Below are 13,913 nucleotides of genomic sequence, written 5' to 3' on the forward strand. Positions count from 1 at the left end.
AGCCCCCAAAGGACCCAGCCTCACATCCTTGTCCTCTCCCAGGTTGAAGCTCAGTGGGCCTGTAACTGGCACTAACCAAGAGAATGCAATGGAAGGCACACCACGCCAAATCAGTCACATCTTTAAAATATCTGGTAGCTTCTGCTTCTACCCTCTCGGAACGCTGGTTTTTGTAAACCCCAAGCCACTAAGTAGGAAGTCTGGCTACCCTGCTGGAGAGATTGTGAAGAGGCCATGTGGAAAGGAAAGGCCCTGAGACCACCACAGGGAGAAGGAGAGAAGCCCAGCCCCACTAACAGCCAGGTGGAGTCTCCCGATGACTCCAGCGCCAGAGGCCATCTACCTACAATGGCATGAAAGAGACCCGAAAACTGCCCAGCTTGAGTCCAATTAACCCACAGATCTGTGAGAGATACTACAAATGCTTTTAGTTGTTGCTTTCTGCCATCAAGCTTTAGAGTGTCTTGTTAAGCGGCAATAGATAAGTGAAATAATTTTTCAGTGAAATATTTACCCAAAAACATCTTCAGCAAAGGATCGAAATCTTACATTAATAACAGAACTATACTAATATAGTAATAGTATACTGTACTATATGTTAATACTATACTATAGTAATATACTAATGACGCTGGTGATGACATTACTAATAATTCTACCCCACTTCATGGATATTTTACATGTATGACAACTGGAGAACCAGGCAATCAATTGGTAATTTCATTAGTTAAAGTCCAGTTACTTTTTCAGGTTTAAATTTGTTATTTCTGCTAATCTCTTATGATTAAATTCTCCAGTTCCAATCTAGAAAACAATAACTATAACAAAAAAATGTTCCTTGCACATTAGAGCTGAAACCCAGATTTCAGTCATAATTTTCAAATTTTGACATCTGTATTTGAAAGTTATTTTTAATTCATAAATTTACCAAATATTTACCTATATCTAACATAGAGATTTATGTCAGAAAAAGATGAATTCCCATGCAAGTTCATGTATAGCTATTATCTATTTCAAATGGATTCTATCTAAATAATTCTTAAGATTTTCAGAGGAGATCTTTTTCTAAGTAAAAACTTTCCCTAATTCAGAGCAACACATAACAATGATGCCAATGAAGTTCTTTCTTTCTTCTGACCAAGGCCCTTCCTTGACAATTATATCTATTTCGTCTTGTGTACTCAGGAGAAAAAGCTCCTATTTCTTGCTACCTACATGGGAACCCTAAAAAAGCTATAAAACAGCTATCTTTTCATTACCAATCATGGATGGAAATATATTTATAAACATATTCTACAGGACCTTGAAAAATTGATTATACTTCCTCCAAGCTCATTAATTTAACAGTCTGAAATCAGAAAAAAATAACCATAACTTAATAGAAAAAAATATTCTCTATCTATCTTACAAAATCTCTAATATAGGTTCTTTGCTTACAGCAACTCATTTTCTACCTTGATTAAACTAAAGAAAACAGGTCTTTTAGGTCAGGGTTCAACAGTGAAATTCTACTACTAACTACACAAGAGACCCAGGGAATTTACCACTACAATTTTCTCCACATCAATCCTGTTTCCATGCAGACCTTTCTCTGACTGGAATTTGGTATTGATAACTAACCAAGCCTGGTCTCCTTTTACTCCTCATGAGTTTAAAAAAGTCCAGATAGGATGCATTCCTGGTTTTAGTAAAATGAGAAGCAGCAATAGTTTTTCAATAACTCAGTATTTTCTAAAGAGACTTGTTAAAGAAAGGAAAATCAAAGTGTTACTTGATAAGCAATTTAGTTCACACAGCGTTAGACTTATGCACTGAAATCTATGAATAAAGCACTTATCTTTACTGCATCCATTAAAAGGAAAGAGATGGTTTCAATTACACTATACATGTGCTCTGTGGAGCCATCAAATGACTTCAACTATAAGACAAAGGATAATTATTTATTTATACGTAATCTGACTAAAAGCTAATAAGCGATATTAGGAAGAGGAAAGGAAATCTGAAAAAAACTGTATAGCTGTAAATCCTTATAGGTAGACTTCTTTCATTAGTTTATAATGATGGCAGAGCTTTATGAGCCCATTTAATCCCTTTCCTAATATTGTTTAATCTTTTAGAATTTTTAACATTCAAAGATTATGTGTTAAATTGCACTATGAAAATAGTATTATGTGAAATAGTAATATATTGAACTCAACAACCATCCCAAAGAAAAGTGATTACACAAGGTTAGGGGCTTTTTGCAACGAGTGACTTTAGTTGTTAGTATCAGAGATGAAGAGAAGGAATTTGTAAGAACTGTGTCCTAAAACTAAAACTAAGGAGGTAAGTGATATTTTAAAGTCATTTCAATACTACATTTCAAAACATGCTAAATGTTTTTCAAATATATACGTACTAACATAATTATACACTGCAACAGACAAACAGAGTTAATCCTGAGGAATAACAACACTCAGATCTTTCAAGACAGATAAAACCCCACTGCTCTTCAACTGGAGCCATTGCAACTGAAGGCCCCATAATCCTTATTAAGAACACTGCTCCCCAGATGCAGTTATCTGCTGCTTACATGTAAGGAAACCAGACTAGACAGGAGGTTCCAGTTATGGTTTCCTATCCCACTGTTAATGGGCACAGCTTTATCTGTCTATAAACAAGAGATGGAAAGAATACTCATTTTCTCTTCTATCCTGAGAGGATGGTAAGAGATTTCACAATACATCCTGGTTTCTTCTCCCCAGCACCAACTATGGGCTGCATATAAACTTAATAACGTTCTACTAATTCTGGGGGTTTTTTTGTTCTTCTTTCTCTAACGGCTTTAGGTGTAAGGTTAGGTTGTTTATTTGAGATTTTTCTTGTTTCTTGAGGTAGGATTGTATTGCTATAAACTTCCCTCTTAGAACTGCTTTTGCTGCATCCCATAGGTTTTGGGTCGTTTTGGGTTTTGTTTTCATTGTCATTTGTTTCTAGGTATTTTTGATTTCCTCTTTGATTTCTTCTAGTAGCGTATTGTTCGTCTCCATGTGTTTGTATTTTTAAAGTTATTTTTTCCTGTAATTGATATCTAGTCTCATAGCGTTGTGGTTGGAAAAGATACTTGATATGATTCAATTTTCTTAAATTTACCAAGGCTTGATTTGTGACCCAAGATATGATCTATCCAGGAGAATGTTCCATGAGCACTTGAGAAGAAAGTACATTCTGTTGTTTTGGATGGAATGTCTTATAAAACTACCAATGGCATTTTTCACAGAACTAGAACAAAAAATTTCACAATTTTTATGGAAACACGAAAGACCCTGAATAGCCAGAGCAATCTTGAGAAAGAAAAACAGAGCTGGAGGAATCAGGCTCCCTGACTTCAGACTATGCTACAAAGTGACAGTAATCAAGACAGTATGGTACTGGCACAAAAACAGAAATATAGATCAATGGAACAGGATAGAAAGCCCAGAGATAAACCCACGCACATACAGTCACCTTATTTTTGATAAAGGAGGCAAGAATATACAATGGAGAAAAGACAACCTCTTCAATAAGTGGCGCTGGGAAAACTGGACAGCTACATGTAAACGAATGAAATTAGAACACACCCTAACACTGTATACAAAAATAAACTCAAAATGGATTAAAGACCTAAATGCAAGGCCAGACACTATAAAACTCTTAGAGGAAAACACAGGCAGAACACTCTATGACATAAATCACAGCAAGATCCTTTTTGACCCACCTCCTAGAGTAATGGAAATAAAAACAAAAATAAACAAATGGGACCTAATGAAACTTAAAAGCTTTTGCACAGCAAAGGAAACCATAAACAAGACTAAAAGACAATTCTCAGAATGGGAGAAAATATTTGTAAACGAAGCAACTGACAAAGGATTAATCTCCAAAATATGCAAGCAGCTCATGCAGCTCAATATCAAAAAAAACCCAACCCAAAAATGAGCAGAAGACCTAAATAGACATTTCTCCAACGAAGATATACAGATTGCCAACAAACACATGAAAGAATGCTCAACATCACTAATCATTAGAGAAATGCAAATCAAAACTACAATGAGGTATCACCTCACACTGGTCAGACTGGCCATCATCAAAAAATCTACAAACAATAAATGCTGGAGAGGGTGTGGAGAAAAGAGAACCCACCTGCACTGTTGGTGGGAATGTAAATTGATACAGCCACTATGGAGAACAGTATGGAGGGTCCTTAAAAAACTAAAAATAGAACTACCATACGACCCAGCAATCCCCCTACTGCGCATACACCCTGAGAAAACCATAATTCAAAAAGAGTCATGTATCACAATGTTCATTGCAGCTCTATTTACAATAGCCAGGACATGGAAGCCAACTAAGTGTCCATCGACAGATGAATGGATAAAGAAGATGTGGCACATATATACAATGGAATATTACTCAGCCATGAAAAGAAATGAAATTGAGTTATTTGTAGTGAGGTGGATGGACCTAGAATCTGTCATACAGAGTGAAGTAAGTCAGAAAGAGAAAAACAAATACCGTATGCTAACACATATATATGGAATCTAAAAAAAAAAAAAAAAGGTTCTGAGGAACCTAGGGGCAGGACAGGAATAAAGATGCAGACGTAGAGAATGGACCTGAGGACACGGGAGGGGGAAGGGTAAGCTGGGACGAAGTGAGAGAGTGGCATGAACATATATACACTACCAAATGTAAAATAGATAGCTAGTGGGAAGCAGCCGTATAGCACAGGGAGATCAGCTCGGTGGTTTGTGACCACCTAGAGGAGTGGGATAGGGAGGGTGGGAGGGAGGCGATATGTGGATATATAGCTGATTCACTTTGTTATAAAGCAGAAACTAACACACTACTGTAAAGCAATTATACTCCAATAAAGATGTTTAAAAAAAGAGGCATGTTTTATATAGCAGAGCTGCATTACAAAAAAAAAAAGAACATGTGACACATATATACAATGGAATATTACTCAGACATAAAAAGAAACGAAATTGAACTATTTGTAGTGAGGTAGATGGACCTAGAGTATGTCATACAGAGTGAAGTAAGTCAGAAAGAGAAAAACAAATACCATATGTTAACACATATATATGGAATCTAAAAAAAAAAAAAAAGTGGTTCTGATGAACCTAGGGGTAGAACAGGAATAAAGACGCAGACATAGAGAATGGACTTGACACGGGGAGCGGGAAGGGTAAGCTGGGACAAAGTGAGAGAGTGGCATATACACACTACCAAATGTAAAATAGATAGCTAGTGGGAAGCAGCTGCATAGCACAGGGAGATCAGCTCGGTGCTTTGCAACCACCTAGAGGGATGGGATAGGGAGGGTGGGAGGGAGACGCAAGAGGGAGGGGATATGGGGATATATGTATACGTATAGCTGATTCACTTTGTTACACAGCAGAAACTAACACAACAATGTAAAGCAATTATACTCTAATAAAGATGTTAGAAAAAAAAGAAAAGAAACAATGGCAGAGGGAAAAAGAGAATAAGGTTTTTAATTAGAAAAATATGGATTCAGAGTGTGGGTGTGTGGGCAAGATGGACAAAGAGGGTCAAAAGTTACAAATTTCCAGTTATAAAATAAACTATGTCCTGGGATATAATGTACAGCATGGTGACTATCATTAATAATACTGTGTTGTACATTTGAAGAGTAAATCTCAAACGTTCTCATCACAAGAAAAATAAAAATTAAAAAATTAAACTTAATTAAGAATACCAACACAAATACAACCTCTGCGTCCTACAGGATCATATGAATATAAATGTAAGTAAATACTATTTCTGCTGGTCCACTATCCAAATATCAATCAATACAATGAGCACTGAAAAGGTTATTAAGCTGCTGACTGCCGACGAATTTCAAATTTCCGCTTAAGTCTGTTTTATTCATTTTTGTAATCCAGTTGCTCTACTTTCTAACTCCTAGCTCAACACTGAGCCTCTCTTCATCAAGATGCTTTTGAACAAAAGGCAAATATGTCCCTGTCTAGGAAGGATCATCACTTATATATGTACTATGGATTACTGATGTCTACATTCTCCATCTGTACTGGGAGATGTGAACAAGAATTATCCTGGTGACAGGGAGGCGGAACCACACCCAGTGAAGTGCTCAGCTGTCTCTGAGAAAACATGCAATGAACCATATCTCCCTAGGCCGAGCATGAGACGAGCTGCAGTTCTTAAAACACGCTTAGACCAGGACAGACAAGCAGAAAAATGAAACCATGGCAAGATAAGAGACACATGTGTCTGTCCACACGTGACTGGGCCTCAGGTAGTTCAGAATATTGTTGTCACTGTTTACTAAGGAATTGACAGGTAGTATGACCAAGATAAAAACAGCATAATCCAAAATCAGAGAAAAAGAGCTTTGTAAATGGCAGTTATAATAATGAAAGAGATTAAAAGTAGTGTGCAGAAACTACAAAATCTCAAAAAAAAATACTATCATAAGACTCTAAAAGCTGAAAAATGTGAAAATGGTTGGTGCCAGGAGTGAAAGATAATCCGAACAAGAATGTAAACATCTTAAGAGAGCAGTGTCTAGAAGATCATTAATGATGGATGGATGTTGGCAAATCAAGATTGACAATATGCATTACAAGGGATACACCTGGTATTTTTTTGGCACCAACTGAGAGGACTTATGCACCTGTCACGTTCCTGATAAAGAAGTAATCCTAGCCAGACTGGCAGAACTTAGGTAAAATTATCAGCCAATACAATCTGTATCCTTAATTGTAATTATTCTCAAGTATGCTTCTCACAAAGTAAATGTTATGAGCAATGCCTTGCTACTTCTAGATCATGGTTCTCAATCTTAGCACTATTGACATTTGGACCTGATAATTCTTGAGTGTAAGGTGATGTGTTGTGTTTGTATAGCAGCGTCCCTGGCCTCTACCCACTAGATGCCAGTAGGCTCCTCCCTGCCAGTTGTGACAACCAAAACTGCCTCTGGACATTACCAGATGTTTCCCGGATGGAAAAAAAGTCACCCTGGTTGATAATTGCTGGTTTAGATTAATAAAACAAGATAGCCCGCGTTCGGGTTTAAGGAGAGACTTCCCACATTGCTACATTGTAACTACAGGCACCTCTTGATGAAAAGTGGTCAGGATAGTGAGCCATCCTGCCACTGTGGTAGGCAGTGCACAACCCATGGCCATCACTACCATGAGGCACTTCTGATCCAGGTATCTGGAGTTGTTATATCTACTGTAATTAAAAACTTGAAATTCATATTTAGTTTCATTTTGTTTACAGGCCTAATACATGAAGCAATAGTTGTACTCTAAGGCCATATTTCAGAGCTACTTTAGGTGATCATTCCTTTAAATATTCCAGCGGGCTTTGATGAAGCTCTCCCATAATCAAGGTTGCTTTAGCAAGTACACAAGCGCATGTCAAGCTACCTTCCCTACCTTTTGATCCTCAAAGGAGTATCACTAAGTGAAAAGGTGGAAAACCTTAGCAAGGACTGGTGAAATGATCAGAGTTTAAGTCTTTTAAAAATCCCAAGAGTTAATATAATTATTCTCAGTATCTCAAAAGCTTGAGAACAACTTCATCTCTTTTTTCTGTCCAAACATGTCCAACATGTGAAAATGCCCTTACAATCTCATAACACTGAACCACTGTTTTGGTTCTACATTATTTCAGGATGACTATTTACTTGTAAAACACCCTTTTTGGGCTGCTAAATCCTGTCTTTTGCCTATTTTACCTCATTAGTAGTAGGGAAGAAAAAATGGAATTCTACAAGCTTTTTGTTATTCTGGTAGAAGAAATGGTCATAAAAGTTAAAACTACTAAGAAAAACCATATAAGTATATAAAACAAAAAATGAATATATGTAATTTAAATTTTATCAGCAAAAAAGTAAACTCAAATGTTTACAAACTTCATTTGCATTACCAATCCTTATTTATTAATAGCCAATAGTTCCATTTCTTTAATTTTTAGAAAAGAGAGATATGTTTCAGTCTGCACTAAAACACCAAAATAATCTTCTCATTTCATAATAAATGCTTCCAGAGCCTTTATTACATTGCTGCCTGTCTTGGTCTCAATGAGGCTGATAGTTAAACACATAAGCAAACATTAGCTATAGAGAATATGTGTGTGTGCATAAATATATACTATATATGGCAAAGAATATTTTAAAATTTTAGAAAACATTTAAGAAAAGCAAAAACAAAAAGAAGAAGAAATACAAGTTTGATGAGTAAAACTGAGAAAAAGAGGAACTTTTACTTAAGTAGTTATACACAGGTTTTCTTAAGTCTGCCAAAGGTCCTGATGATATCACTTCTGGTTAATTCAGTGACCAAACTATTGACTAGTAAGATTAACACTGGCTTTCCACAGATGTGAGTCCTTCTGTGGAATGAAAAAAACACTTTGTAGGAATTGGAAAGATGTTCTATATTTTACTTGTGTACAATTGGCCCATCAATATTATCTTGTTTTATCAAACTAGATCAACTTACAAAGAAAAGGATCACCCCCCCAATTTTATATTTTCTTCCCATATTCAACCTCTCACTTTCTATGAACCTAGTTCCTTACTCTCATTTTTATAAGACAGAAACAGAACCTTTGTCATTTATGTGTTCCAATCCAGTGTTGATAGAAGGGACATTACAGATCCAGGGGTCTGAGGTAGTGCCTGAAGGCGAACCAAGCTCTCATGTGTTTTGCTTGATCCACACAGTATAGGACAAAGGGAAAAGAATAAGAGAAAGGGAAGGAAAAAAAGAGGGAGGGAGCAAGAAAGTAACTGGAATGTTTTTAGAAAAAGCATAAAATGCCCAGTTTGGCCAGAGCCTCACCATTCCCTAGTGTCTTCCACTGACTCCATCACATATTTTGTCATCTGCTTGGCTCCTAAAGGCAATAATTCTCTACCTAGTCCAAACTTTTCATATTCCAGATGAGGAAACAAGAATCCAAGAACAGTTTATTAACTTGCCTAAGGTAACATACATGGTTATTAGAAAAGCAACAGTAAGAGTTGTAACTTGGATCCTAGTTCCACATTCTCTTCTCTGAATCTATCATACTCTTCCACAAATTCAATCTAGAGCCTAAAACACCAAAATGTTGAGAGAAAAACGAGGAACCAGCATATAAAATGTATATAGAAAGTAAATGATGTATTCCTGTCTCGGTATAAGTTTGTTCCATTTCTTTACGCCCACCCAATCAAAGGTGGCCAAGAAGTTGGAGAATAGGTGAGTCATGTATACAGGTATAAAACTGTATCCATAGCTAACACTGCAGCAATAGACGAAACGTGATTCAGTTGTTAAGGCTGGGGCACTGAATTTCTAACAATTTCTCTCCTTCTTTCTAACATCATATCCCTACATTCAAGTGTACAAAATTTAAAACAGCTTGAATTTCCTGTTATTCTGGTTTTCCTGACCCTTTCTTGGCTATAAATTAGTTTATTTTATACCTCATGACCTTGCACTATGATGTGTTGAATTTAAATTAGAGGAAGGGTAGTTGCTATTCTCCCCAGTTATCAATATAATTCTGTGAGTCTTGAATTTTAGATGCCCAAAGAGTGAATGAACACCTAACCATATTGCCAGAAGACCTCCCAAGTCACTTCTGGTTCTAGATTAAACTCTGTGACTCCCAGGATACCTGGGATATGCCCACTTTACACCACACTGAAAACTTTCAGATCATCTACTATGTAGGAATAATATTACAGATCTGTGGGGCAATGAAGTTTTCTAGTTTTTCTGCCAGATCTCTTACTTTGAAGAAGTCTTTCAATCACTTCAGTTCTTACAGTGGGGGCATAGACAATCCAAAGCAGGAGTCATCCTTAGAGGGTGACTACATCTGAAAGGCGTCAGGGAAAGAATAAGAGGTGAGTGTAGAGCCTGCAGATGGGCTCTCTATTTCCATGGGTGCTCTAGGGTCATCAGACTCAAGGAGAGGCAAGAATTCCGCTTAAGTTTTAAAAGCAAGAAAGCAACATTGACTCAGCTTTTCACATCAGAACTTCAAATTCTTCATATACTATAATAGTACCAAAAATTGTGTTTAAAGTAATGAGGAAAAGCTATAAAAAATGAGAGACTATGATGGGAAAATTATAAAAGCATTTTGCATTTTTATATGCCCACTTCCTCGCTAAATACAACTGAAAGAATTAGTAATGATTACATGTACAGTTATTTAGAAACCAGAGGAATAACTTGTGAGGAAAGACCAAGAATACCTATTACCTTTTCTTTAAGCATGAACTAGACAAGACATTTTGGGGAAGTAATGGTGGATAGACAAAACCAAACCAAAACAAAAGAACTTTAAATTGCATTTTATCTGACTGCATAGTAACACAATTCTCAAGTTATTAGGCACAAAACGCTTAAAATAATGAAATTTCATATACAAAATAATGCCACCATACTGTGTTTATTCAGAAACACACATTTTGACGTTAAAGGAAATTATCCTATCTAAAAGTGGTAATTTATATGTGTGAAGTGAAGAACTTCTGATCGTGCTTCACTTCAGTATTAGTTCTGTTTTGTTTCCTTCCATAAGCTATTATATAAACTAAATAAACCTAAAAATTAAAATGCTACTTAACAATAAAATAAGTCCTGAAAACCCGTGAAAAATTTCAAGTTTCATTTCTTGATTCATTGTTAAAACTATCACTAAAAATTAATAAAAAACAAACTTTAACTTTGTTCTCTGCTTTATTTGCTCTTGATTATAAATGTTTTCACTACTTTATATTGTTATAACACTAAATTTTAAATTTATTTTAAAATGAATTATCTTTGAATAAAAACTCTTCACTCTATAATTACTGAAAGCAGTATCGTGGGTATTAAATATAGTACTATAACATTAGTTTGAAATTAACTACTGCATCGAGTCTAATATTAAATAGCCTCTAATACTTAAAGAAAGGTTCAAATTAAGGTCAAAGGAGGAGAAGCACTAGGAGAAACATAATGGAAAACAAGATTTTTTTACCAACCTCAAAAATTAAATGCCACTGGTATTATTGTGCACAGTATTTTTCTTGCTTTCAAATGAAAAGTTAGAAGTGGTTATTTCTGTATCTAACAGCTCTTGAAACATCAGTAGGCTGATGAAGGTATTCATTCAGACCAATTATTTTATTCTTGCAGTTTGAATACTGAGAATGTTGACAGTTTGTAACACTGTTGACAGATGGAAACAATAAATAATAACCCTTTCAAAGTCTAGACTCACTAGAAGATAAATTTGCTAATCTCCTTGAAAAATCTTCACTTTGCTACAAGTACCAATTATAAATAGCAGCTAACATTTAATGAGTGCTTATGTACCAAGCACTGATCTTTACCCTTCTTTTTTATCATAGTAATCTGTAATTATTTTGTTTATCGTGCTTCACTGCATTAATCCAGAGGCTCCCTGAGGACAGTCACGTTGTCTAGTTCCTTATGGTATCCCCAGCATTTGGTATGTCTAACATATAGTAGGCACTAAATTAATGAGTCAGTGTTTTAAATGCTTTAAATATTTTTTAAGCTGTTGGTCAGGGCCTAAATGGTTAAGAAAATGCAAAAGAACAGAAAGTAGAGTGAATTACATCTAGTAGAATAAATATTCTTTAATGAAACTTTTCTTTTAGTCTATATGTCTATGTCCCATATAAAATATATTTCTTGCTTATGGCTAAGATTAAAAAACAAAAAAAAGCCTGAAAATCACTGCTTTATGTGAATTATTTTATTTGCTCCTCACAAGAACCCTGTAGACAATATCATAACTTCTACTTTAAAATAAGAGAAATGAGGTTTCTAGATGTTATATATGATGTTCAAGATGATAGAGCTATCTACAAGTGTATCACTTCTACAGATACTCATAGGGTACTATAGTAATAAAATCTGAATTAGGTAAAAAAAGTTTCAGTAATAGTAATTGTAATATGATTAATAAAGAAAAATATAGGCTTTTAAGGCAGACAGGCCTGACTGAATCTAATACCTGGCTCTGCCACTAACTAGCTGTGTTGGCTTTGGCCTAACTTAACCTCTTTGCACCTCTATTTCCCCATGTGTAGAAGAGGGACATTCATAAGATTGTAAGTTTTAAGTGATTTTTAATGTATGTAAATAGCCTAGACCACTAAATAGAAGCTGTTGTGATTAAAATAATTATTAGTGGGTTTTTTTCCTGGTCCAATAAGTCACATTCAATCCACTACACCACAATTTTAATGTGTAAAAAGAGCGCATCAGGAATTTACTGGATTATAAAGAGAAGTATGGGAACTGGGCAAAACTGGCATTGAGCCGTCCAAGTGTTTCTGCGGGCGTCGGGTAAAAAAGACGCCCAAGATCAGGCAGTTGGTTCAGGTAACTGTGGGAATCAAGGGAAACAACGTTGCTTAAACGTAAAAACAAACACAACTATTTAATCTTTCCACAGCAACATCCATCTTCTTCCTCTGCGTTCTGGCTAGGGCCGAACCAAGGTGTTAGGAAACACACCTGGTCAGCTCCCGCCCATTAGGCCCTGCTATCAAGGGGCTAGGGCACAGAGATTCCGAGCAACTCACCCCGGAGACTCCGCTGATACTGCCCCAGAATCTCCTCCAGGGCAGAGTTCTCCGGGGACTTCGCCATGAACACACTCGGGGCCCAGAGATGGGAGTTGCGTGGGGAAGTGTCCAGTGTTCTCCCCTCGGAGAGCAAGAGGCCTCAGCCCCCGGAAAGGGCCCACCGACTTCCTGCTGCTGCTGTCACCGGGGAGCACAGAATCCCGGACGGAGCTCTCCGGACTCTTCCCACCCACGGGCCCCCGTGGTGGACGTCGGAAGTTGTAGTCCGCAGTGTCCGGGCCTACAGTGTCGAAGTTCCTAAGAGCCCTCCCAATGACACTACAATTCCCAGAGGGCAACGCGCTCCAAGCTCAAGCTTTGGCGGTTTGGCGGCCAGTTCCGGTTGCCAAGAGACTCCTTGGAGGCTCCGCCCATTTCGGTAGCCCAGCCAGGCTTAGTCCTGTCTTCATCCCATCCTGCTGTCTGGACCACCTAATTGACAGAAAGGGCTCACTGAAAGCCTTTCCTCTTCTAAATTCGCTTATATGTAGTTGATCCTTGACCCTTCTCAAGAACGCAAATAACAAGGTCAACACCCTTCATCCGCAACATCTGCCAACACCGCCAAATAAATTCTCAAGAAAAAGAAGCTCTGAATCTCCCAAACAGCGTAGATCGTGAAGGCGGCTGACACTACCAATCTTAGTACGCCCAGCGACCCGACCACAGCTTGGAGTTGGCGCACTGCCAGCTGGGAACTGTAGTCCTTGCCGGTTGCGGTCCCAGCTAAAGCCTGGGTCCTCTTCATTGTTGAAGCTGGTCTTTGGTGTACGCCTGCGCAGTCGGCAGCTGGAGGGGCCTGCGGGTGAGACCCCCCCCCCCCCACACACACAACCCCTTTTCATTGTCTGTGCTTGGCGCCTGCGCAGTAGGAGTTCGCAGGGACAGGGCCGGACCAGGGGTAGGGCCGGGCTCCTCGCCCTCTCCCCGGGCGCCTGCGCACTGGGCGGTCGCTCCTTGCCGTTACCGCTATGTGCGGAGCGTGTGCGGAATAACGTTATTGCCCAGCGGCGCCGAGGGGCCGAGAGCTTGACCGCGGCGGCGGCGGCGGCGACGACGACAGGGTGGGGGAGGACGCTTGCGAGAGACTCACGGGACGCGGCGCGCCCCGCCCCCCCGTCCGGTCCCTCTCAGCAGTGAGGGGTAAGTGATGCGCTCCGATGCCGTCGCCTCCGCCTTTCCACATCCTTTTCCTCGGGTTTGCAGCGGGGGCTCGGGCGCGGCCCGCGGCGGGAGGGGTTGCGGGCCGGCG

The 13,913-nt window shown here is 38.3% G+C and overlaps 2 protein-coding genes across 19 annotated transcripts in view; one reads left to right on the plus strand and one right to left on the minus strand.

Moving 5' to 3' along the window:
* Positions 1 to 13,061, minus strand: part of SDCCAG8 (SHH signaling and ciliogenesis regulator SDCCAG8) — a 261,877-nt gene extending 248,816 nt beyond the window's left edge. For all 5 annotated transcript variants that reach the window (XR_009008858.1, XM_007182438.3, XM_028166594.2 and 2 more), the window contains exon 1: positions 12,620 to 13,061. Coding sequence is in view for 4 of the 5 variants with exons in the window: in XM_007182438.3 (XP_007182500.2) it covers positions 12,620 to 12,686 (67 nt within the window). In the remaining variant the exon portion in view is untranslated. The remainder of the gene's footprint in view (positions 1 to 12,619) is intronic.
* A 275-nt stretch (positions 13,062 to 13,336) lies between these two features.
* Positions 13,337 to 13,913, plus strand: part of CEP170 (centrosomal protein 170) — a 146,779-nt gene continuing 146,202 nt past the window's right edge. For 13 of the 14 annotated variants that reach the window (XM_057550042.1, XM_057550056.1, XM_057550046.1 and 10 more), the window contains exon 1: positions 13,535 to 13,804. The gene's annotated coding sequence lies outside the window, so the exon portion shown is untranslated. Of the gene's footprint in view, positions 13,467 to 13,534; positions 13,805 to 13,913 lie in introns of those variants that run through there. The other variant, XM_057550061.1, reaches the window with a different exon arrangement.

The sequence above is a fragment of the Balaenoptera acutorostrata genome, chromosome 1 (assembly GCF_949987535.1).
Source record: "Balaenoptera acutorostrata chromosome 1, mBalAcu1.1, whole genome shotgun sequence".
Classification (NCBI taxonomy): domain Eukaryota; kingdom Metazoa; phylum Chordata; class Mammalia; order Artiodactyla; family Balaenopteridae; genus Balaenoptera; species Balaenoptera acutorostrata.